The sequence below is a fragment of the Symphalangus syndactylus genome, chromosome 1 (genome assembly GCF_028878055.3).
Source record: "Symphalangus syndactylus isolate Jambi chromosome 1, NHGRI_mSymSyn1-v2.1_pri, whole genome shotgun sequence".
In the NCBI taxonomy this organism is placed as follows: domain Eukaryota; kingdom Metazoa; phylum Chordata; class Mammalia; order Primates; family Hylobatidae; genus Symphalangus; species Symphalangus syndactylus.
In genome coordinates this window covers 74555928-74580162 of record NC_072423.2, presented here as the reverse complement: position 1 = coordinate 74580162, position 24235 = coordinate 74555928, and the positions used below count along the sequence as shown (strand labels likewise).

At 44.4% G+C, this 24235-nt stretch overlaps 1 protein-coding gene and 2 long non-coding RNA genes across 4 annotated transcripts in view; 2 read left to right on the top strand and 1 right to left on the bottom strand.

The window, feature by feature from the left end:
• Positions 1-7458, top strand: part of LOC134733332 (uncharacterized) — a 112832-nt gene extending 105374 nt beyond the window's left edge. Inside the window, exon 2 of the long non-coding RNA XR_010116812.1 lies at positions 1119-7458. This is a non-coding gene — a long non-coding RNA (uncharacterized lncRNA). The remainder of the gene's footprint in view (positions 1-1118) is intronic.
• RAB12 (RAB12, member RAS oncogene family) overlaps positions 1-8399 on the bottom strand; it is a 30125-nt gene extending 21726 nt beyond the window's left edge. Inside the window, exon 1 of the mRNA XM_055238119.2 lies at positions 7869-8399. Within this exon, the coding sequence (XP_055094094.1) occupies positions 7869-8382 (514 nt within the window). The 5' untranslated portion in view covers positions 8383-8399. The remainder of the gene's footprint in view (positions 1-7868) is intronic.
• A 3308-nt stretch (positions 8400-11707) lies between these two features.
• Positions 11708-22963, top strand: LOC129460378 (uncharacterized). 2 transcript variants are annotated; one of them, XR_008650214.2, is made up of 3 exons: positions 11708-11765; positions 20178-20271; positions 22714-22963. It is a non-coding gene; the product is annotated as an uncharacterized lncRNA (long non-coding RNA). The 2 variants fall into 2 exon arrangements; XR_008650215.2 differs by lacking the exon at positions 22714-22963 and adding an exon at positions 21944-22063.
• Positions 22964-24235: the final 1272 nt, after the last annotated feature.

The following is a 24235-nucleotide window of genomic DNA, read 5'->3' as shown; positions in this document are numbered from 1 at the left end:
CCATCTGAAATGCTACCATGCTATTTTGAGTTCCTGGTCAAAAGAGGAGGAGAATATTTAAAGGGAAGAGGAAAAAAAAAAAAAACCCACGATTAAACAGTGGATTATTAACATTTTCTTCATATGCAAAAAAACTGAACTTCACTACTACTCAGAATGGATCTGTGAAAACACAAGGACTGTGTTTTACCCAGATTATGTTTTACCTAGGACATGTGATTACATTTTGAAATTTATATCATCTGTGTATATCAGTGTGTATCATTAAAGGGTAAGGATTTTTTTATAAAGTGTTTCAGTTTTTGGATCTACAGGATAAATTAGGAGAAGAGAATTATAAATTGTCTTTTCTATGCCAGACATGTAAGATATTTTAACTTCATTTATGCCTATACTGTGAGATGTGAAGAAAGTGCAAATCCCGCTTTGTTTTTCTTCTTATGAGTGAAGACACTGAGGTAAGTTGCTTGCCTAAGCACAGCTGGCAGCCTGTCGTGGAGCTGAAACTTATATGCAGGACTGTATGCCTGCCTCCAAAATCTCTTTCCACAAACACCATGGCTTGGGAAGATAGTGGTGGCCAAGGAGAAGGTGGAGTGTTTTTCTTTTTTGAGACAAGGTCTCACTCTGTCCCCCAGGCTGGAGTACAGTGGCACGATCACTGCTCACTGCAGCCTAGATCTTCCTGGCTCAAGTGATCCTCCCGCCTCAGCCTCCCAAGCAGCTGGGACCACAGGTGTGCACCACCACACTAGGCTAATTTTTGTATTTTTTTTGTGGAGATGGGGTTTTGCCATGTAGCCCAGGCTGCTGTTTTTTAAGTAAAAAATTAAAAGTGAAAATTTGACTGCAGGCGTGTGATTCTTTACCCAATCGACAAGTGTGCTGAGGTCCTACCACACACATGGCTTGAAGAGGTGAGAGGAGGCACGTGAAAAACACAAAGCTCCTCATTTATAGGGGCCCATTCCTTTGCCCAAGTGCTGACATGGAGTTGGAATTGCAGGTTGTTTTGTTAACTAGGCACCAAAAACCAAAGGGTGGAGTTTGTCAGAGTTGGAGGGAAAATATTTTCTATGGAATCCAGTGCTCTGTTCAGCTTGTGCTGTGCTTCCCAGTTTCGAAAGTTTTTTTTTTTTTTTTTTTTTTTTTTTTTTTAACAATCACACTCAATTAATGGCACAATTTTTGGTCTGTAGTTTTGGCTTTCCAAATACTTCCCAAATGTCAAAGATGTGAATTAAAGGACAAAAGGAGGACGATAAATGTTTTCCTCAGCTGAAGCAGAAGGCACTCTTTTCTAACACTTATTATGGCTACCTCCGTGACTCACCTCCTCTCTGAAAAGGGTAAACCAGGTGTGAGCTTTGTGCCCAGGGGAAGGTCGAGCAGGATGGCGTCTTACATAAATAGAAAATGCTTCTTAAAACTATTTGTAGAATGACTACTGTACAAAGCTGTTTTCTTTACAAATTCAAACTAATGCTTATTTGGAACAATGTATCTGGCACCCAAGGATAGAGAATAATTTGGACCTATCAGTTCTCAAAGGAACCTACTCTGCCTTCTACAGCCAGTTCCAAGATCCATTAACAGATGGCTTCTGGCAGATTCCACAGACCAGAGGGAAAGAGGCAATCTCTAAGAATCTGGATCTCTGTCATGCATAATAAAATCTTTCTTCTTTAGTGTAAGTGCAGACAGTGAGAGAAAGGCTGAATGCACTTCAGCCAGGTCTTTAAATAGATTTTTATTCAACATAAACAACCTAACACCAACTAAATCTGCATGCTTTCTCTGAAAGATAGCTACTTTAGTCCACAAAAGGGGACGTTTTGTCAAGCCTCTCAGCTTGCATTAAGTTCATTAAATAAACCTAATCACACAACACACAGCATATGTGGGTATAAGAACTAAATGTTGGTTCCTCTCATGCTCACATCCCTGAGTCATCGTGTTACATCATTTTGGCAGGGGAGTCTGTGTGAGGTTCTCTCCAGATGGAGCGAAACCACACTGCAGGGCTGCAGAGCTTGGGCTTTTGGAGTGAGAATTCTGGATGATTTTCCTTAATTCTCTCTTAAGTGAAACACGGGCAGATCGGTCATGGCTTAGAAAACTGTGTACAAATACAGTATAGCGAAATAAAATACACAGTTAAGCATTTAAATCCGGTATGAGATGCTCATTCTGGGTTTTCTAACAAAAATCTCTGCCCTAAGTTTCCAGAATAAAGTACAAGCAGTCAATTTCCAGGTGAAGACCCTGGTGGACTGCATTTGACCTGTCATGCCGCCTAACATTCAAGGGCAGACCCCCAGAGAGCATTTCTGCAGGGGATTCACACTCACCCATTTCTCGGACCCCTCCATTCTGTTGCCAGCTCAACCGCAGGTCCAAAGAAGCGGAGTCACTCGCACTACCCTACTTCCCCACTGTACACAGTCTCAGGCCGAGGCCCCACCAGTGGGCATCCTGAGTGCACCCCCATGTCAACACAGGCTACAGGGGAGTCAGGCAGAGAGCACGCAGGACTGAGGCCTGCAGCGGAGTTAAAGGGCTTCACCGAAGGGCTGCCATCCTTTAAGGGGGCCAGGCTGTGAAGTTTAGAGTACTGCCGCACAATGAGAAAAATGAAGATAAATTTAAAGAACTTTTGGCTGGGGGTGATGGCTCACACCTGTAATCCTAGCTCTTTGAGAGGCTGAGGAGGGTGGATCACAAGGTCAGGATTTCGAGACCAGCCTGGCCAACATGGTGAAACCCTGTCTCTACTAAAAATACAAAAATTAGCCAGGCGTGGTGGTGAGTGCCTGTAACCCCAGTTACCTGGGAGGCTGAGGCAAAAGAAATACTTGAACCTGGGAGGCGGAGGTTTGCAGTGAGCAGGGATCGCACCTCTGCACTCCAGCCTGGGTGACAGGGTGAGACTCTGTCTCAAATAATAAAAAATAAAATAAAAAACTGTTAAACTGTGGCATCTTATCTTTCCTAATTTTTTTAAGTCTTTTTTTTCTTTTTCTTTTTTTTTTAATGTTCTTACTTGGCAAAATAAAGAACTGGCAATCCTATGCTGGCCTCCAGCATTCTGAAGGAAACTTTACTACCCAGAAAAATCAGAATTCTGGTCCAGATTGCATTTCTTTGACTTCTCTTGTATTTAAATATACCTATTTTGGTATATAAAAGGCTTAAGACATTTGAATTCGAATGATGGAATATATAGATTAAAAAGCAGTTCTTGTAGCATTATTTTAATATCCAAAAGGCAAGTGCCAAGTAATGACAGGGACACACTTAAAGAAAATCAGTTTCACTAATACCATAGGATAATTATGTCACTATCTTCACAGGGCTGTAACAAGGACCAAATTCTGAAACGAGGAAAGGACTTCATCACGTCTGACCTTTACGTGTGTGAGCCATTAGTATTTTCAACAAAGCAAAGTCAATCTAAACCTGAAAGTAAGCTAAGGAACAGACAGAAAGATAGTTAAAAAGAATTCACTTGCAGCCCTGGCCCTGACCACTTGATGAGCAGCTGTGCCGCAGCAGGTAAATTTCTACCTCTCTGAGACTTCGCGTCCTCATCTGTAAAATGGGGATAACTTTCAGGGCCGTGATGAGGCCTTCTGCTGGTGTAGTAAGTGCTCACCATATAGCAGTGATTACTACTACTACTACTTCTGTTTATAGGCACAGACAACTACATTACTTATCCAAAGTCACAAACTAGTTAGTGGCAGAGCCTGGAGCAAGAACCCACATTTCTTATTCTTACTCTAGTGTTTTTCCCAGCATGCAATGCTGTTGGAGCAAGGGTGGGGGTAGGTTTTTAACAGGTAAAACCATTTCAACCCAAACAAAATTAACAGCTAGCTTCCAACAGTAACATAGAAATAAAACAAAGATTGACAGATATGTAATTTTATGGAGTTGTTTTTTGAAATATACTTTTAAAAAAGCACATTTACCTGTTTATGCTAAAACTAGTGAGAGTCAAACAGAAGGAACCAAGATCAAGAATTCGGCATTACTAGATAGAAATGGTTTCTACAGGCCGGGCGCGGTGGCTCACGCTTGTAATCCCAGCACTTTGGGAGGCCGAGGCGGGCGGATCCCGAGGTCAGGAGATTGAGACCACGGTGAAACCCCGTCTCTACTAAAAAATACAAAAAATTAGCCGGGCGTGGTGGTGGGCGCCTGTAGTCCCAGCTACTCGGAGAGGCTGAGGCAGGAGAATGGCGTGAACCCGGGAGGCAAAGCTTGCAGTGAGCCGAGATTGCGCCACTGCACTCCAGCCTGGGCGACAGAGCAAGACTCCGTCTCAAAAAAAAAAAAAAAAAAAAAAAAAAAAGAAATGGTTACTACAGCTTCACTCAGGAAATAATAACGTCAACTTGCAAAAGCACACACAGATTCATGGTGGATAAGTATGCTTGTGATACAGGCACTGCTATGAGAAAAACAGTGGACCAGGCACGTTAGTTGTAAATTTCTTTAGTCAATTACTTTTTTCTGTTTCTCAAACTTTGAAAAGCTGCTCCTGTACTTTTTAAAAGAACTTGTAAATTATAATCAGACTAATTAAATTCCATGAAAACAAAATCCCATTTGAAAATATGAGACAATTCCATTAGACAATTTCCATTAAATAGACCAATTAGTAAATACAACCTCTAAGTTTTTCATACCCTTGTGAATTTTGTGTATCTTTTAAACAAGTTTCTGATTTGATTAACAATACAAAAAAAATCAACATTTTGCTCATTTATAATTTTACATAATAGTTCATCATCTCAAATCCCTAAGGACTTCCCCTACAGATCTTTTATAGAAAGTTCAAGTGAATCCCATTTACTTTAAAAGGGCACTTACTGGTCAGGAGCAGTGGCTTACGCCTGTAATCTGAGCACTTTGGGAGGCCAAGTGCTTGAGGCTAGGAGTTTGAGACCAGCCTGGACAACATAGCAAGACTTCGTCTCTACTAAAAATCAAAAAAGGGCTTGGTGGCATGCACCTGCAGTCCCAGCTACTCAGGAGGCTGCGGCAGGAAGATTGTGTGAGCCTGGCAGGTCGAGGCTGCAGTGAGCCATGATTGTACCACTGTGCTCCAGCCTGGGAGACACAGCAAGACTCTGTCTCAAAAATAAATAAATAAAAATAAAAACGCTCTTAATGGAAACACTCTCCTAGCCTCGGAATTACACAATACTACCACTTTAGTGACCCATCTTGGTCCAGGCACACTCAGGGACTCTTCCCTGGGCCATGCTGTGAGGCTCACGATCTTTCCCAGACTGCTGTCATGAGCAGCACACATCCATAAGCCCTGACAGGGTAGGGAAAAACTCCTACTGTGGAAGAGACTCTTGCTCTATATGGAATTCACTGCGCTACATGCAGATGAAACTAGAAAAACCAGCCTGGGAAGAACCCCGTGAGCTAACTGCTCAAATGGTAACCGTTCAGGTAAGGCAACCACAATTCTACACCACACCCAGTACCATATTTAATTTGCATTTTTCTAAAGGAACTAGAGGAACAAACTTATCTTCAAACATTCCAATGACGGGGAAGCCTTCTCTGACCAGGCCTCATCCCTAGCCTCGACTGGAGGCGCTTTCACTGTGCTCCCAAATACCCATACACATCTGTCACTGCCCTGACAAGCGGTCATGCAGCTCCCAGAAGCTCCGATCCACTTCTGGACAGAGCCCATGTCCTGTTTACCACTGAATCCCCACTGGGTAGCATAACACCCAACACACAGTAGGTGCTCAACAAACGATCTGATGAGTGGAGGGGAAAAGCAACTCTGAAGCAGAAACTGAAGTGGAGCTGGTTGGCTTTCTCACGCTCTGCAGCAGGCCAGGGGCCATGATCGTTCTCTGAACATCCCACAATTAGAAGCACGCACTGAGTACTAAAGTACTCCAGTACTCTAAGTATTATAGGCTACATGTGAAGCAAACAAAAATGAGCAAGATAGAAATTCAACCACACTCAGAGTAGGGAGTATGTGCTCGGGTAAGTGCATGTTTGTTAAGGGACACAGAAACAAACTGCTTGGTCTCCTTGCCTCCTGGTTTCTTCCTTATTCCCAAACATCCTATGCAACTCTGCCAAACTAGTTTCACTGTTTTCGTGCCAATGCCTTATTAAGGAGTCTTTTGGTTCTAGGTGCCCATACGATAGGGTCCACTCTCCTTAGCATGGCGGTCAAGGTCTCGCAGCACCCATTCCCAAGTCCCCTAAGGAACCCTCCCCAGAGGTGGGGGGCTGCTCCACTGCTGCCAGGCTTAGAAAATCCTTCTTCCTCTCTCCTACATTCTAAAGCACACCTTTGCTCATCCATCTCACCCTCCATCCACTCAAGCCCTCAGTTACCCACCTATGGGTACCTGATTTCTCTTCATCACACAGTGCAACTCTATTATCCCTCATTTTTATATACTGAGGTACGGAGCCATAAAATATTGACAATTCTGAATTGAATTTAACCCTACTTTATTTATGTCAGGTACTAAAATAACAGCCTAACCCTCATTTGATGGTTTAACAACTCCCTGTACTCTGTATAATCCAAGACTGGATATTTGAAACAGGTATAGTTATGCTACTCATTTTAATATAATGTCCCCAACGACAACATTTTAAAAACATATGGTACAGACACCACAAATATTTCCAAAATGATCTATTCCAAAAAAGCATGAAGGGAAGTAAGTTCTTGAAAACAAACCAAAAAAGACAATATAAAAACTGGAGGTTTAATTTTCCAATAAGACACTTTAAATGTAGTACTGTTTTGTTACATGACAATTTTCAAACCAAGTCATCTCAAAATCGTACTGACAGCCTTGGAACTATGACTGGTTATAACACTATTAATAAATAGAATTACATGAAATTATGCTTTTAATTCTGTCTATCAAATCTCCTGACTACTCAGTTTCTTGGACCGCCCCTGGGGAAATCTCTCACTTCCTATCACGGAAGTGACTGCCCTTTATTTTAAAGAATGGGGTTCTCCTAGTTTGGACATCTTTTAAGGGGTTTTCGGTAGAAACAACTGCTACCCACATCCAACTTACAAATCTCAATGTCAAGTCCTCTAAGCATGACTTCATTAAAAAAATTTCCCCTGCAGTTTCCATTTCAGATCCGCAGCTATTCTCCTCCTTGACCCTGGAGAGTTCCTGTATTTACTTCACTCCTGTCCTTCACCGAAAAGAGCGGTACCGGAGGAATCAACCCCACGCCTGCCAGTCACCGGGTTGTTTGAGGTCATGGATAAATACAGCTGAAGTTCCTCTGCCCCGTACGTACGGCTAGCACGAGAAACTTACTGTCGTTTTAGTTTTAACATTCTCCATAGGTGACTTTAAACTTCTTCATTTCTTGAAAATGCGTTCAAAATAAAACTGCCCTGGTTGCGCAGGGATCACACCCGCAGTAGACGGCGCGCGCTGGCCTTGGCGGGCCGGGGCGGCCCGGGCGAGAGCGGCCTTCGGTGTTCACTCCCCTGCCTGCCTGCGCCCCACTTGAACCCAGCTTTTTCTTGGGCGAGTATGCAAAGGGCCGAAGTTTCCGTGGAGAGCCGCCCCCACAGGCCCCGGGGGCTGCCAGGACCTCTGAAGCAGGGCCGGGGGCCAAGGGCAGGTCTGCACGGAGACGGCACGAAAACCTCTGCCAGGCTTTGGGATTGGGATGCAGGGCGCTCCACGGAGACCCCCGCCCCTAGTTTCACCGACAGGCCCATCCCCGAAAAACTCCCAGGCTCGATGAGACTCGAAGCCCACGGGGCGAAGGGCACCGGCCCGGGCGCCAGGAGGCCCGGCCCAGGGTCGCCGTGGCGCCCTTACCCACGGTAGACTTGCAGGCCTCGCAGAAGGTGTCGTCGGTGAAGCGCTCCATCAGGCTGGTCTTGCCCACGCCGCGGGAGCCGATGATGATGACCTGCAACTTGAAGTCGGCCGGCCTGGGGGGCTGCTTCCTCCGGCGGCCCTGGCCGCCCGACAGCGCCGGGGAGCCCGTGCCCAGACCGCCGCCGCCCCCGGCCCGCCTCTGCAGCGCGGCGCCCGGATCCATGCAGGCATGCGGCTCCCGCTCGGCCCGCCGCCCGCCGCCGCTCGCCCCCCGGCTGCGCGCCCCGGGCCCCGGAGCCCCCTCGGCCTCCGCCGCGCGCGGGGGGTCGGCCCCGGGCTCGGTTTCCGCTCGCTCGAGCGGCCCCGGCGGCCCGTGGGCTCCGCGCTGCAACTGCGCCGCCGGCCGGCTCTCTGCGCCCGGGTCCCCTCCTCCTCCTCCTCCGCCTCCGCCGCTGCCGCCGCCGGGAGAGGAGGAAGGGAAGCAGCTACTCCGCAGTAGCGGCAGCAGCATCCCGGACGAGGAGGGGCAGGAAGCGCAGGCGCGGGCGGGGCGGCGGGCCGCGAGGGGCCGGAGGCGGGAGTGTGGGCGCCCCCTGCCGGCGGGAGGACCGCGCGCCCGGGCCTCGGTTGGCTGCTGCGCGCGGAGCTTTCCCGCGACCGGCGCTGCTCTTTTCCTGCCTCTGCTCGCCTGCCGGCCCCCGCTTCCCTCTCTCTTCCGCCGGCTCTTTCATCTTTTCTTCCTCTTACCTCTTCCCTTTTCTCCCTTTTCACTCCTCCCTACTCGGCTTTCACTCTGACCCGCATTTATGGTTAACACAAGAAACTTAGTGTGGTTTTAGTCTTAAAATTCTCCGTAGGCAATTCTAAACTTCAGCATTCCAGTGCATCATGAAAATGGGTTCAAAATAAGAAAAAGAACCCTGGTTGACAGTGAAAACACTCCCATGTGCACAGTCCCCAAACACCATGCACATGTTTTCGCCCCCGCGCGCTCGGTGTAGCTGGAACGCTGGGAAGGCCCCGACCTCAGGCCGCGCCGCCCGGCCGCCTGCGCTGCGTTCGCGTCTACACCCGCGCTCTCGCACAAACACCGGTGGGTGCAAGCTCCCGCACCCTCTACCGGGCCGTGGCACTGCTCGGTCTCTCTCCATCACATCTGTCTCCCATTTTCCACGGAAACGCGCGAAATCAGTTATTTTTAACTCTGATTGCTGTCTCACTGAGAGTTCAGAAGTTTTTATGCTGTTTAATTTTTAAATTAAGTAAATGGCATACTCCTTTGGGGGAATAAGCGAGTTAAAACTCAAACAGTGCGAGGAGATTGAAACTTTAGGAATTATGGACTCGTATCGTATGTTTTGCCATTTCTATTTGGAAGGATTTAAGGTTACAGAAAATCACTGCTGATTCCTTGCCAGAGATTTGTTTAGCAAATTCCTCAGCTTGAACTTGAGCACCTCAGAACACAGGGTTCTGAATATGATAGGGGCTGGCAACATTTGCCGAATGATCACGTTACCCACCAAATTTCAGCTGTACTGTATTTAGAACTAGGTTTAGTAATGCACAGTACACGCGTATGTTACACAGCAAACCTGATTTGTAAAAATCTAGCGTTGCCCACAGTGTAGATTGGAGGTTTACGTCTATGAGAGCATTCTTAACTGTGCAATCACTGTAGGGATCTTTATAATATGAATTCTGAGAATATGTAAAATATGATCCCTCTATATTATTTGAAACACAGATCCATCACTTACCATCACGGAATTTACTTTCTTTCTTTCCTTCTTTCTTTTTCTTTCATTTTGTTTTGTTTTGCTTTTGAGACAGCCTTGCTCTGTTGCCCAGGCTGGAGTGCAGTGGTGCGATCACAGCTTACGGCAGCCTGGATCTCCTGGGCCCAAGTGATTCTCCTTCCTTAGCCTCCTGAGCCGCTGAGACCACAGGCACGTGCCATCACGCCTGGCTAATTTTAAAATTTTTTGTACAGTTGGGGTTTTGGTTTGTTAACCAGGCTAGTCAACAGTGTGAGACCCTGAACTGGCCTCAAATGATCCTCCCACCTCAGCCTTCCAAAGTGCTGTGATTACAGGCATGAGCCACTGTGCTCCGCCGCAGAACATTTCCTAGCTGTGGGTTTCTCTTCTGTTCTATGAGAATGAGAGTAGTGACTCCTCCTTTCCTCTAGCATTGTTAGGAAAAAAACAACTAACAATCTCTGCAGTCTGCTGCAAACATAAGGCACTATATAAGTTTAAGGAATTAAAGAGACTGATTTATGCATGGCTTTTCAGGAATACTGTGATTTTACAAAGCAAGACGCATCTGCAAAGGTAATCTCAAGATTTTTAATTTGGTCCATTCTGATTAATAGCACTGCCTGTCCTAATAGGCAGATGCATGTGGCATGGCTTGTGGAGCTGAAGACCTTCTTGCCCAAAATAAAATATCTTCCCCATAAGGTAGATCTGTAGTTTCTGCCACTAGAATAATTAATGAACTGAATGACAGAGGTTGGGCAGTGTTTCTGGAGGACAGGTAAGTGCATATTCACTATTTTAAATCAATTATGATAGTGCCCCTAATCCCCTGGGAATATGTCCCAAGACCCACTGTGGATGCCTGAAACCTCAGAGAGTATAGAGCCCTCTATATACTATGTTTTTTTCTATACATACATACCTATGACAAAGTTTAATTTAAAAATTAGGCACAGTAAGAGTTTAACAATAACTAATAATAAAATTCAGTTCACCCTAGAACAACATGGGTTTGAACTGTATGGGTTTGTTTATATGCAGATTTTCATCCGCCTCTGCCACCCCTGAGACAGTAAGACCAACCCCTCCTCTTCCTCCTCCTCCTCCTCAGCTACTCAATGTGAAGATCACAAGGATGAAAACCTTTATGGTGATCCACTTCCACTTAGTGAATAGTAAATGTATTTTCTCTTCCTTATGATTTTCTTAATAACATGTTCTTTTCTCTAACTTACATATTTTGTAACTTACAATATAATCTTCTTATTAGAATGCAGTAATGTGTATAGCATACAAAATATGTCTTAATTGACTGTTTATGTTATCAGTAAGGCTTCTGGTCAACAGTAGACTATTAGTAGTTAAGATTTGGGGGAGTCAAAATTATACACAAATTTTTGACTGCATGCTGTCGGCACTCCTACCAATCACATTGTTGAAGAGCCAACTGTAGAATTACTATGAAGATATATACTGTAATAACAGTTATGTGAATGTGGTCTCTTTCTCTTGCAAAGTATCAAATTGTACTGCACAAAGTATCAGTCCACAGTGCTCCAGCACCTGGAACTGTGCCTGACAAATGGTACAAGTTAGTAAATATTGGTGAAGTGAATGAATTAATGAAATTTTTATAGCTATCTATATCCATAGATATCCATTTTCATAGACATCCATATAGAACATTTCATAGTTTATCCATAAACTTCGTTGGCTCCTTGGGCTCTGTCTTATACCTAGACACCCCATATCCTGCCTTTTCCCAAAAACAAACCTCCCTCTTATCATTTGGCAAAGTTTCCTTTTTTCACTGTCTTCACTTTAACAACATCATCACCACCTGAGGTGGATGATGTGGTTTGGCTGTATCCCCACCCAATTCTCATCTTGTATTGTAGCTCCCATAATTCCCACGTGTTGCGGGAAGGACCCAGTGGGAGATAATTGAATCATATGGGTGGTTTCCCCCACACTGTTCTCATGGTAGTAAATAAGTCTCACGAGATCTGATGGATTTATAATGGGTTTCCCCTTTCACTTGGCTCTCATTTTTCCCTTTTGCCCAGTGCCATGTAAGACGTGCCTTTTGCCTTCCGCCATGATTGTGAGGCCTCCCCAGCCACGTTGAACTGTGAGTCCACTAAACCTCTTTTTCTTTATAAATTACCCAGTCTTAATTATGTCTGTATCAGCAGCATGAACACGGGCTAATACAGGGGAGAAGTTTCAAGTATAACAATGGCCAGAACCAGAAGAGTATGTAGAATAAGAAACAAAAGGTCAAGAACAGAGCTCCAGGATCACCAACATCCAAAAGATAAGCAAGAGAAGAGAAGCTGGAAAGAAACCTGGGATGGGAGGGAGGGGATACTGGAGATAGTGGGGTCATGGAAAAACCGGGCACAATTGTGTTTCACAAAGGCAGGAATGATCAAAGGAGCCCCATGTCACAGAATGGTCACATAAAATAAGTACAGGCAGTCACAGATTTGCAAGGTAGTCAGACACCATAAAAATCATTGTTTAAGCTTGAATAGTACAAAGTGATCTTAATAACCAATGGGAAAATTATTATTATTATTTCATGGCCTTTAAAATTTTTGTCAAAACATTGAGAACACTCCAACTATTGCTATACGTGTATAAAAACATGAAGAAAAAATTGTAAAGTTAGTATTTATTTAGGACACTGTAATTTAAAATGCCAGAAACATTGAGAATTAAGTGTTTTTTTTTTTTTTTTTAATATTTATCAGGAATAGTTTGGGCCATGCATGGTGGCTCATACCTGTAATCCTAGCACTTTGGGAGGCTGAGGTGGGAGGAGCACTTGAGCTCAGGAGTTCAAGACCAGCCTGGGCAAAAAAGTGAGACTTTGTCTCTATTATAATAAAAAAAACTATAAATAATTGTTTGAACAGTGCTTGTCTTCTTCTTGCCATATAACTTAATTCTTTCTTTCTTTATTTTGTTTGAGACAGGGTCTCACTCTGTTTCCCAGGCTGGAGTGCGGTGGTGTGATCTCAGCTCACCGTAGCCTCGACCTCCCAGGCTCGAGCAATCCTTCCACCTCAGTCCCCCAAGTAGTTGGGATTACAGGAACGCACCACCACACCTAGCTAATTTTTGTGTTTTTAGTAGAGACAGGGTTTCATCATGTTGCCCAGGCTGGTCTCGAACTCCTGAGCTCAAGCCATCCACCTGCCTCCGCCTCTCAAAGTGTTGGGATTACAGGCACGAGCCATCGCATCCAGCCTATATAACTTACTATAAGGAGTTAACATCTTTTTTATGCCTTGCTGAATTGTCATACTCCATTCTGTTTGGATCAGCTTCTAATTTTTCTTTCTTTTTTTTGAGATGGAGTTTCGCTCTGTCGCCCAGGCTGAAGTGCAGTGGCACGATCTCGGCTCACTGCAACCTCTGCTTCTCGGGTTCAAGCGATTCTCCCACCTCAGCCTCCTGAGTAGATGGGATTACAGGGATGTGCCACCACCCCCAGGTAATTTTTGTATTTTTAGTAGAGACAGGGTTTCACCATGTTGGCTAGGCTGGTCTCAAGCTCCTGACCTCAAGTGATCTGTCCACCTCTGCCTCCCAAAGTGCTGAGATTACAGGCATGAACCACTGCGCCCGGCCTCTAACTTTTCATCCTTTGAGCTTTCATGTCATGAAATAGCTCTGAGAGTTTCTTTAATGTTGGGTTTTTTGCCCGTGTCACTTCCTCAGGGCCACCTTTGTCCTTTTCATCACAGCCACTTTCCTCCTTGTGACAGCGACGAGCTCGCTGTTACAGAATTCCTGATCGCACATCTACAGCCTTCCGAGTGGCAGCAAAATCACCTTTCCCACAGTCAGCTATTTCCTTTAATTACTCCACTTACAGTAGATTCAGGTGTCACTTCCAGCATTATCACTTTTTGTTTCTTTTTTTATTGTTATGAAAATAATTTTGAACTCACAGACCCCCTGAAAGGATCTGAGGGACTCTGGGTCATCCTAGACCACACATGGAGACCTGCTGCTCTAGGGATTACAGTCTGCATCCTGAACTCTTGAGTCTTTCCGAGTTTATATTGCAGCACTGCCGGTAACATGCAGGACGCTTGTAACTGTATGAGTCTACCCCCTCATGCTTCATGCTGTGGCTTTTGTGTATGTTACATCTACATATGTTACGAACCCCACAATACAACCGTTTTTGCCTTAAACAGTTTGATGTATTTTAAAGACGTTAAAAAGAAAAATACATTTTGTATTACCTACAAATTTACCATTCTCTTTATTCCAGCCCGTAGCTCTGTTCTTCCATCTGGTTTCATTTCCCTTTTCTCCGAAGAACTTTTTTTTAGCACTTCTTATAGTGTAGGTCTGCTGATAACAAAATCTGTTTTCTTTTATCGGAAAACAGCTTTATTTCATTTTCATTCTGGAAGAACGCTTTCCCTGGAAAAGCATTTCTATTTGTTTGTTTATTTATATATTTATTTGTTTATTTATTTATTTTCAGGACAGGGTCTTGCTCTGTCACCCAGGCAGGAGTGCAGTGTGTGATCTTGGCTCACTGCAATCTCCGCCTCCCGGGTCAAGTGATCTTCCCACCTCAGTCTCCCAAGTAGCTGGGATTACAGGCACACACCACCATGCTTGGCTAATCTTTGTAGTTTTGTAGAGATGGGGTCTCACTGTGTTGCTCAGGGTGGACTCAAACTCCTGAGCTCAAGCAATCCGCCCACCTCAGCCTTCAAAAGTGCTGGGATTACAGGAGTGAGCCACCATGCCCAGCCAGGAAAAGCATTTCTGAGTTGACTTTTTCTTTCAGCATTTTAAAGATGTTCTGCTGTCTTCTGGCCTATATTGTTTTTCATGAGAAAACAGTGACACTGAAAACGTTGTTCTGTGTATGCAGTGTGTTCTTTTTCTCTGGCTGCTTTCAAAATTTTCTTTCTCTTTGTTTTTTAGCAGTTTGAGTATGATGTGCCAAGGGATACCATTTTTGTTTTTTTATTTCCAATTCTGCTTTGAGTTTTACTGTGCTTCTTGAATCTGAAAATAGTCTTTCACCAAAGTTGGGAAATGTTCAGCCATTAGTTCCTCAACTATTTTTTCTGCCTCATTCTCTCTTTCCTTTCCTTCTGCCCTGGAGCTTCCTTTAAAGAACTTTCTCTTCCCTTCAGCACAACTCCAAAAAAGTCTTCTAGGATGGGCTAGCCTGGGTTCTCCAGTTTCTGTCCTTCTTAGGAATGGAGTACAATCCTGTCTGCCATGGGCTAGTGCACAGACCACAGTACACAGCCCCCCACCAGCATCTCCATCCATGGCTGCCGTGTGGCACATTTTGTTTCTTTGCTGCTGCACTTTGATCTTTGTTGGCCAGTTTCTTCTTTTGATTGCCTATTTTTGTGAAATGTCACATGGGCTTACCACTGAAAGACAAGGAGACATCACTGCTACATGCTTTGCTGTCTGTGTATGAACCGAATGACTTACACAGAAATCAGTCACCAAGAGATTTTGATACAAGTGGTGTTGTAGTAAAGAATCTAACTCCATTTTTTTTTTTTTTTTTTTTTTGAGATGGAGTCTCCCACTGTCTCCCAGGCTGGAGTGTGGTGGCGCGATCTCCACTCACTACAACCTCCACCTCCTGGGTTCAAGCGATTCTCCTGCCTCAGCCTCCCAAGTAGCCGGAATTACAGGTGACCGCCACCACGCTCAGCTAATTTTTTGTATTTTTAGTAGAGACAGGATTTCACTATGTTAGCCAGGCTGGTCTTGAGCTCTTGACCTTGTGATCTGCCTGCTTCGGCCTCCCAAAGTGCTGGGATTACAGGCATGAGCCACTATGCCCAGCCTAACTCCATTTTTTGATGTCTGACTGCTGAAGTCTCACCTCACCCTCTTCACCTTCTGCCCCACATCTGGGCAAGCTGATAAGAAAGCCTGTGTGCTCCCTCCTTTGGTGACAGATTCAAACCATGCAAGTCCCTGCTTACGTGTAGAACCCTCATCCTAGTCCACTCCCCAGAGCACAATAAATACCCCCAGCCAGTTTCCCTTCCTCTGTTCAAGCCATTTTCAAACCAGCTTGGGAGGGCTGCCCTATTCTTCCCAGAAATAACAAACCAATGTAAAGAACACATACACCTTCTTGGTGTGTGTGTGTGGTGTCATCAGTCTTGAAATCCAAACCAAAAATTTCGATGGGAGTTCATCCTATTCTTCAAAGTGTCCACAACAGACATCACTGATCACTGATTATGATGTATGTGTTGATTATTTATGTAGGATCTGTGAACTAAAGAGCCAGCTGTGAATTTTGTACTTCCTGCAATTACTCATAGTTAATATACCATGGTAACTGAAATCTGAAATGCTGGGGAACTGGTGTTATTTAACTAAGCTGTGGTAACTGAAATTTCTACCATGCAAAGAGGACTGTCCATATTTAAAGCATTCATTGCAATGAGGGTGGGAGTGAGATTGCACTGGACTGAGTAACACACACAAAGTGAAGACCAGAGATACAGAGAAGCAAGCAGGTCTTAATCTGGTTCCAGCCGAGATGCATTTTAGCCATTTTCATCACACATTCCCATAGAGACATACCGCATTATGTGCCATTCCTATTGCTCTAATTATACCTTAATCCCTTTGTTCTTCCTCAAGAAAGCACATCAGAATGCCAGTGAGCAACTACAGCAATCACTGTTGGTTATCCATGCAACAACCACTTCCTCATTCTTTTCCATGCTAACGGAACCATGACTTTTGTTCAGATACCCACATTGCTCTGTGAAATCAAGTGTTTCGGCCAGAGCTTGCTCAAGCATCAGAACTGGAAGTTGAATGTTGATTTTCTAAGTCAATCATTCTGATTCTATTCTTCAGAGTGTGTTTTAGGAAATGGCATATGACCACACTCTGGTCAGTGAGACATGAAGGGAATTTTTAGGAGACTAGAGACTTCTGATAAAATGTTGTTAGCTCTTTAAAAATGACCATTTTGTAAGGCCAAGACAGGAGGCTCACTTGAGCACAAGTGCTTGAGACCAACCTGGGCAACATAGTGAGACTCTGTCTCTACAAAAAATAAAAAAAAAAATTGGCTGAGTGTGATTCTACACTGGTACTCCCAGCTACATACACCTGTACTCCCAGCTCTGGAGGCTGAAGCAGGAGAATCACCTGAGCCTGGGAGCCTGAGGCCACAGTGAGCCATGTTTACACTACTGCACTACAGCCTGGATAACAGGTAAGACCCCATCTCAAAGTAATAATAATAATAATTTTAAAACTACCATCCTGGGCACAGGGGCTCACGTCTGTAATCCCAGCACTTTGGGAGGCCGAGGCAGGAGGATTCCTTGAGGCCAAGAGTTTGAGACCAGTCTGGGCAACATAGTGAGACCTTGTCTCTACAAATAATTGAAAAATTAGCCAGGCATGGTGGCATGCATCTGTGGTCCCAGCTACTTGGGAGACTGAGGTGGAAGGATCACTTGAGCCCAGGTGGATGAGGCTGCAGTGAGCCGTGATTGTGCCAGTGCACTCCAGCCTGGGCAATAGAGTGAGACCCTGTTTCAAAAAAACCAAAAAACAAAAACAAAGAAAAATAACCAAAGGGAGAGAGAGTCACCACCCCCTACCTTTTTTTTTTTTTTTTTTTTTTGCCTCAAAATCTTTGTGTGGAAGGGTGTAACCATTACAGATGCTGTTGCCATTTGCAATCTTGAGGAGAGCTAGTTGATAGATTGTAAACAGTAGAGTAAAAAGATAAAAAGCCCTCAAATTTTAATGTAGTTGTGAAGTCACTGAATTAATCAACCATGAAGACTCCCATCTAGGGACATTCTTACCATGCAAGATAATAAATTCTCTTCCTAGATAAGCATTTGAGTTAGGCTTTTTCATTATTGGAGCTAAAAGTGTTCTAACAAATATATGAATGCATCCTTACAAGTATAATGACATTATAGAGATAAACTTGAATCACCCCAATCTATTAAAAAGAAGATAATTGACAAATGTTACTTTAGTGATCAGTAACAAATCACTTGGGCCGTGCCTTATGTCTGATCAAGTGTTTGATGGTGCTGTAGTTGAGAACTGTACTACATACTAGTTATGGGGGAAGGCAACAGATAGGAGCAGCTAGAGAATGCTGAGTTCAGTGTATCTCCCAATATTGGAAGTCAAAGTAAATCTAGAGAATATGGCAACTGATATCAAAAAGCATCATCTATAAACTTAGAGTGGATCCAGGTTTGTGGGGCTTGAAGCCTTTACAATTTGGGGGTTCCTCTTCAAGGAAAGGAATTTCAAAGTACAAATGCAAAACTGCCAAGAACTGTGAAGGATCTGAGATTTTGCTCTACTCACAAGCTAAATAGCCTCTCAAAGTTTCATAGATGCTGGTGGAAGACATGAGACCCCTGGGTCAGAGATAGAGACATAGGGAAGCAAGCAGCTCTCAATCTGTTTTTACCAGGATGCAGTTTATTACTTTAGCTGGTTACCTTATTACAGTACAGCAAACCACATGAGCTTCATATTTGCCTCAGTTCCTTTTGTCCCCAAGTCCCATGCAGTGACACAGGGCTGCACCCAGGTGAATGTTGCACACACAGTAGGTTTGTATCACAGCAGAGGAACCTCAAGCTTAGGAAACCCCAGTTTTTAAAGGGACTGCAGCTAACTTGCCCAAACTGCCCAAGAGGGAGACATTATTGTACTACTCAGCAGGCAACTCCTCCCTCCGTCCTGGACGGAGACACAATCTCTGTCTTCCAAAGTTGTTTACTATGCAAACGTTCCTAAAAAGATACTCTGGAACAAAAGTGGTCAGTGCCCCTGCTCACAAGATGTGCAGAAACATGAGAGATCCATGGAGGATTGTCTCCCAACAAAAATTAGGTATACAGCAAATATTTATTTCAAATGATAAAGTAAATAACAATTTGTACATTTAGAAGAGCTGATAAAAGCTCTAAACATATATATATATATATGTATATATATATATATATATATATATGTATATATATATATATATATATATATATGTATATATATATATATATATATATATATATATATTTTTTTTTTTTTTTTTGAGACAGAGTCTCGCTCTGTTGCCGAGGCTGGAGTGCAGTGGCACGATCTCAGCTCACTGCAAGCTCCGCCTCCCAGGTTCATGCCATTCTCCTGCCTCAGCCTCCCAAGTAGCTGGGACTACAGGCGCCTGCCACCACGCCCAGCTAATTTTTGTATTTTTAGTAGAGACGAGGTTTCACCGTGTTAGCCAGGATAGTCTCTATCTCCTGACCTCATGATCCGCCCACCTCGGCCTCCCAAAGTATTGGGATTACAGGCGTGAGCCACCGTAAACATAATTTTTAAACTCAGTAGTTGTGTTAATTGCCTGGATCATTTCTATAATTTATTTATTTATTTTTTTTGAGACAGAGTTTCACTCTTGTTGCCTAGGCTGGAGTGCAATGATGTGATCTCGACTCATTGCAATCTCCGCCTCTTGGGTTCAAGCAATTCTCTTGCCTCAGCTTCCCGAGTAGCTGGGATTACAGGCACCAGCCACCATCCTCATTTATTTTTGTATTTTTAGTAGAGATGGGGTTTCGCCATGTTGGCCAGACTGATCTGAACTCCTGACCTCAGGTGATCCACCCGCCTCAGGCTCCCAAAGCGCTGTGATTACAGGTGCCCGCCACCATACCTGGCTAATTTTTGTATTTTTAGTAGAGATGGGGTTTCATCATGTTGGCCAGGCTGGTCTCAAACTCCTGACCTCAGGTGGTCCACCTGCCTTGGCCTCGCAAAGTGCTAGGATTACAGATGTGAGCCATCATGCCCAGCCCATTTCTATAATTTTTTTACTACATTTATTGGCTGTATACATTTAATCATATGACAATGATTTTGTAATATAATCTTTTATAGAGATAACTGAAGTGCAGTCTTTGTTTTAGAATTGTTGACTGGGTTTTGCGTGTGTGACTGTTGAAATGTGTAAATTATGTGACTTCCTATTCAGACATACTCCCTGTTTATTACCTCTGCCTTTGGCTTGTGTCTACAAATATGGGAATTATGATGGATGTTTTTCACACCATTTTCATCCCAAAAGAAAACAAAATGTACCATTGCCTGTGTTTCATCATGAAAAGCATCCCTTACAAGGAAGAACCCCACTTTGCTTAGACATTGATGAAGACTGGTTCTCCACTTGAACTTTTATTTTCCTGTCTGGTGACTGGAAGAATTTTTTACAGATGAGTTTCCAGGTCCATATGCTGCTTCCCCATTGCCTGCACACCTGTAGGACGTGTTCCAATCGCAGTGCAGCTTCTGACCATGACCCTTTGTGTCACAGCCTTGGGTTAGTTGGCAGCGTGGGCAGAAAGCTCATTCTTACCTGGAATTGTTAGCAGTAATTTGGCTATCCATAGAAGTGACTGTGAACCACATAAATAGATCCCGTTAAGCCTGAACTGAAAGTACCCACAGTTTAATTTCCCCCTAGGTCTGGCCACTCAAATACCGCCTGACACAAGGGGAAGTGTGATGGACAGAGAAGGCACGAGACGAGACAGTGGCTTGAACAAATCACAGTCAAGGTAGTTTCCTGAAATTCCTTCCTTCCTTCCTTCCTTCCTTCCTTCCTTCCTTCCTTCCTTCCTTCCTTCCTTCCTTCCCTCTTTCTTTCTTTCTTTCTTTCTTTCTTTCTTTCTTTCTTTCTTTCTTTCTTTTTTCTTTCTTTCTTTCTTTCTTTCTTTCTTTCTTTCTTTTTCTTTCTCTCTCTCTTTTCTTTTCTCTCTCTCTTTTCTTTTCTCTCTCTCTTTTCTTTTCTCTCTCTCTTTCTTTCTTTCTTGCTCTTTCTTTTTTTGACAGAGTCTCGCTCTGTCACCCAGGCTGGAGTGCAGTGGTACAATCTCGGCTCACTGCAACCTCAGCCTCCCGGGTTCAAGCAATTATCCTGCCTCAGCCTCCTGAGTAGCTGGGATTACAGGCGCCTGCCCGCTAATTTTTTTGTATTTTTAGTAGAGACGGGGTTTCGCCATGTTGGCCAGGCTGGTCTCAAACTCCCGGTCTCAAGTGATCCACTTGCCTTGGCCTCTGAAAGTATTGGGATTACAGGCGTGAGCCACCACACCTGGCCCAAATGTTACAAAAACACTTGACCACAGGGACACAGTGCTAAGACCTTTCCCAGGCCTCGAAGGGGCCTCTGCAAATGAAGGGCTCTGACACTTGTGCTTCATGGCTTATGATAAATCTGCATGGAGCCAAACTCAGTTGTATATTATTCCAAATCAAAGTAACTTTTTTCTCCTCATGACAATTAAGGTGAATAAATATTTCAAATATGAGTGTATAAAATGTATTTATACTTAAGAAAAATGTGTTTTGTATTTGGGGAATCTATATAAGAATTCATGCTTGTTGGAAACTTGATGGGCAAGTAAAAAAGAAAAGAGGCCGGGCACTGTGGCTCACGTCTGTAATCCCAGCACTTTGGGAGGCCAAGATGGGCAGATCACCTGAGGTCGGGAGTTTGAGACCAGCCTGACCAACATGGTGAAACCCAAAATATAAAATTAGCCAGGTGTGGTAGTGCATACCTGTAACCGCCCCCAGCTACTTGGGAGGCTGAGGCAGGAGAATCACTTGAACCCAGGAGGTGGAGGTTGCGGTGAGCTGAGATTGCACCATTGCACTCCAGCCTGGGAATAAGAGCAAAATGCCATCTCACAAAAAAAAAAAAAAAAAAAAGAAAAAAAAAAAAGAAAGAAGAATAATTTGTGTTTGGGAGGCCGAGGTGGGAGGATCATTTGAGCCCAGGAGTTTGAGATCAGCCTGGGCAAAATGGGAAAACCCCATCTCTACTGAAAATAGAAAAATTAGCTGGGCATGGTGGCATGCCCGTGTAGTCCCAGCTACTTACGAGGCTGAGGTGAGAAACCCACCTGAGCCTGGGTGGTCGAGGTTGCAGTGAGCTGAGACCACACCACTGTACTCCAGCCTGGGTGACAGAGTGAGATCCTGTCTCAAAAAAAAAAAAAAAATGTGGATGAGAAAAAAGAGTTTGAAACCTACTGAGGGAAGAACTGAGAGAGCAAAACCCTGGAAGAGATGGGAGGGCTCTGAGCAAATAGACAGCTGCCCCTTTCCTCAGAGGAAAGAGGATGGTGGGTGGTGGTCAGTAAGTTCGCAAGGAAGGAAGGGGACAAGGTGTGTCCCTTGGTCCCTTGAGTAACATTGAGCCATTATGTTATCATATCTGTGAAGTCCCAGGGTGACCCAAGACCTCGAGAAGCCCTAAGTCATGAAGAGGATGTCCTCCACTGCTACCTCCCCTGTGTGTCACTCCAAAGAAGAGACAGCAGAATTCAATATAAATGTGAGAAGGGTGTTAGGGGTTGAATTGTGTCCTTCAAAAAGACATGTTAAAGTCCTAACCCCTGGCTCTTCAGAATGCAACCTCATTTGAAGGTAGGATTGCCACAGATATAATTAAATTAGGACGAGGTCATACTACAGCAGGGTGGGCCCCTAATCCAGTGTGAGTGGCATCCTTGTAAGAAGGAGGAGACCTAGAGACATGGGAGAGAACATCACATGATGATGACAGAGGCAGAGGAGATACTGAAGTGCTGCAGCCGAAAGCCAAGGAAATGCCAAAGGTTGCCAGCAAAACACCAGGAGCTGGGGGAGGAAAGGAAGGATTCTTCTCTGCAAATTTCAAAGCCAGCATGGCCCTGCTGGCCCCTTGATTACAGACTTCTCAGCATCTTCTCTGCGGTACTTTGCTGTTAGCAGTTGTAGGAAACCAACAAAGGGCCAAAGAATTCTGATGTTTATCTTGAGAATTATCCCTTTATGAAGTGCTTTCTTTAAATCTCTCCCTGCCCTTCTTTTATGGTGCCTCTGTTTTACTGGTGCTCCAGGTATAGGCTTGGTCAGCTGGTTGTGTTTTTCAGAACAGAAGTTCTTTGCTCTCTGTCCCTGTAATATGTTTGGCGATCATTACAAAGACCTATTCAACATTCTGCTTTTAGGATCCAGCTCTAATGAAACCAGAGTCAGCACCTTGGAATCCCAGAAACCAAACTGGCTGAACCCCCCCACCTGCCACTAGGCGATAGCAGTGCCCTCAAAAACAGGAAGCTTCTGCCGAGGGACACAGCAAGTTCTGGGAAGGAGACCCACAGTGACGCAGTCAGGCTAAGGGAGTCCAACAGACAGCAGAAGACTTGTGAGGGTCATGGTGTTGTCTCCTTCTCCCTGCTCCCACAGTCTTTGTCAGTAGCCCACCATCTCCCTACACTTTTATTTTTTATTTTTATTTTTTGAGACAGAGTTTCACTCTTGTTGCCCAGGGTGGAGTGCAATGGTGCAGTCTTGGCTCACTGCAACCTGAACCTCCTGGGTTCAAGTGATTCTCCTGCCTTAGCCTCCCAAGTAGCTGGGATTACAGGCGTATGCCACCACACCTGGCTAATTTTTGTATTTTTAGTAGAGACAGGCTTTCACCATGTTGGCCAGGCTGGTCTCGGCTGGTCTCGAACTCCTGACTTCAGTTGATCCACCTGCCTTGGCCTCCCAAAATATTGATTATAGGCGTGAGCCACCGCACCCTGCCCCTACACTTAGTTTTTAAAAATAGGCTTGTTCCTGGAACCAAGCCAAGTCTGGCTGTGTTTTCTCGAGGCCCAATAACGAGAAGCAGACAAACTACGAAAGAAGAGAATGTACTACTGTAACTGGATACAGGGAGAAGGCCGGAGATAATTCCACCAGACCAACTCAAAGCATTACAATTTTCTTAGTTGTTATATTGGTTGGGGTTAAGTGCCTGCATGAAGTATAGTATTTGCTTAAGTCTATTAGTAACTAATTTTGTTTCAACTGGAAGGTCACAGGCAAAAAAATACTTGCCAAGTCCACTTAAAAGGGTCTCAGTACCTTCAAGGCCTGTCTACTGCGATACCAGAGTGATTATTTCTATCTTACCTCCTTTACAGCTTGGGCCAGAGAGCTGCCTTAGGCTCTCCAATGAATCTATTCAAACAGCTGCCTCTGTTACCTTTACTCGGATTCTGACGACCCGAGATGGGTCCTGGCACTGGGAATGTAAGACTGTCTCTATTATTTCGAGTTGCTCCAGGTTAGAGAGAAGCCTGTGCAAGATGCCTACTGACCATATGTTTCATTTCTAGCTTTGATGTCTGGGCACTGATTTCTCTAGGTTTAACTATTTGCTCAATGTTAAGGCGATTCTGTGGAAATCTGTCTGTGTAACTGAAGTGCTATGCAGGCCTGTCTGCGTGACTGTCATGCAGGCCTGTCTGTGTGATTGTCAGGGAGAATTGGCCTGCCACAGGCTTTATATTTTAGAGCAGTCTTAGGTTCACAGCAAAACGGAGCAGAAGGCACACACCCTCACACATGGGCAACCTCCCCCGTTAGCAGCATCCCCCATCAGAGTGCAACGTTTCTTGAAACTGATGAACCTGCCTTAACACATCATTATCACATTGGGATTTGCCCTTGCTGTTGTACTTTCTATGGGTTTGGACA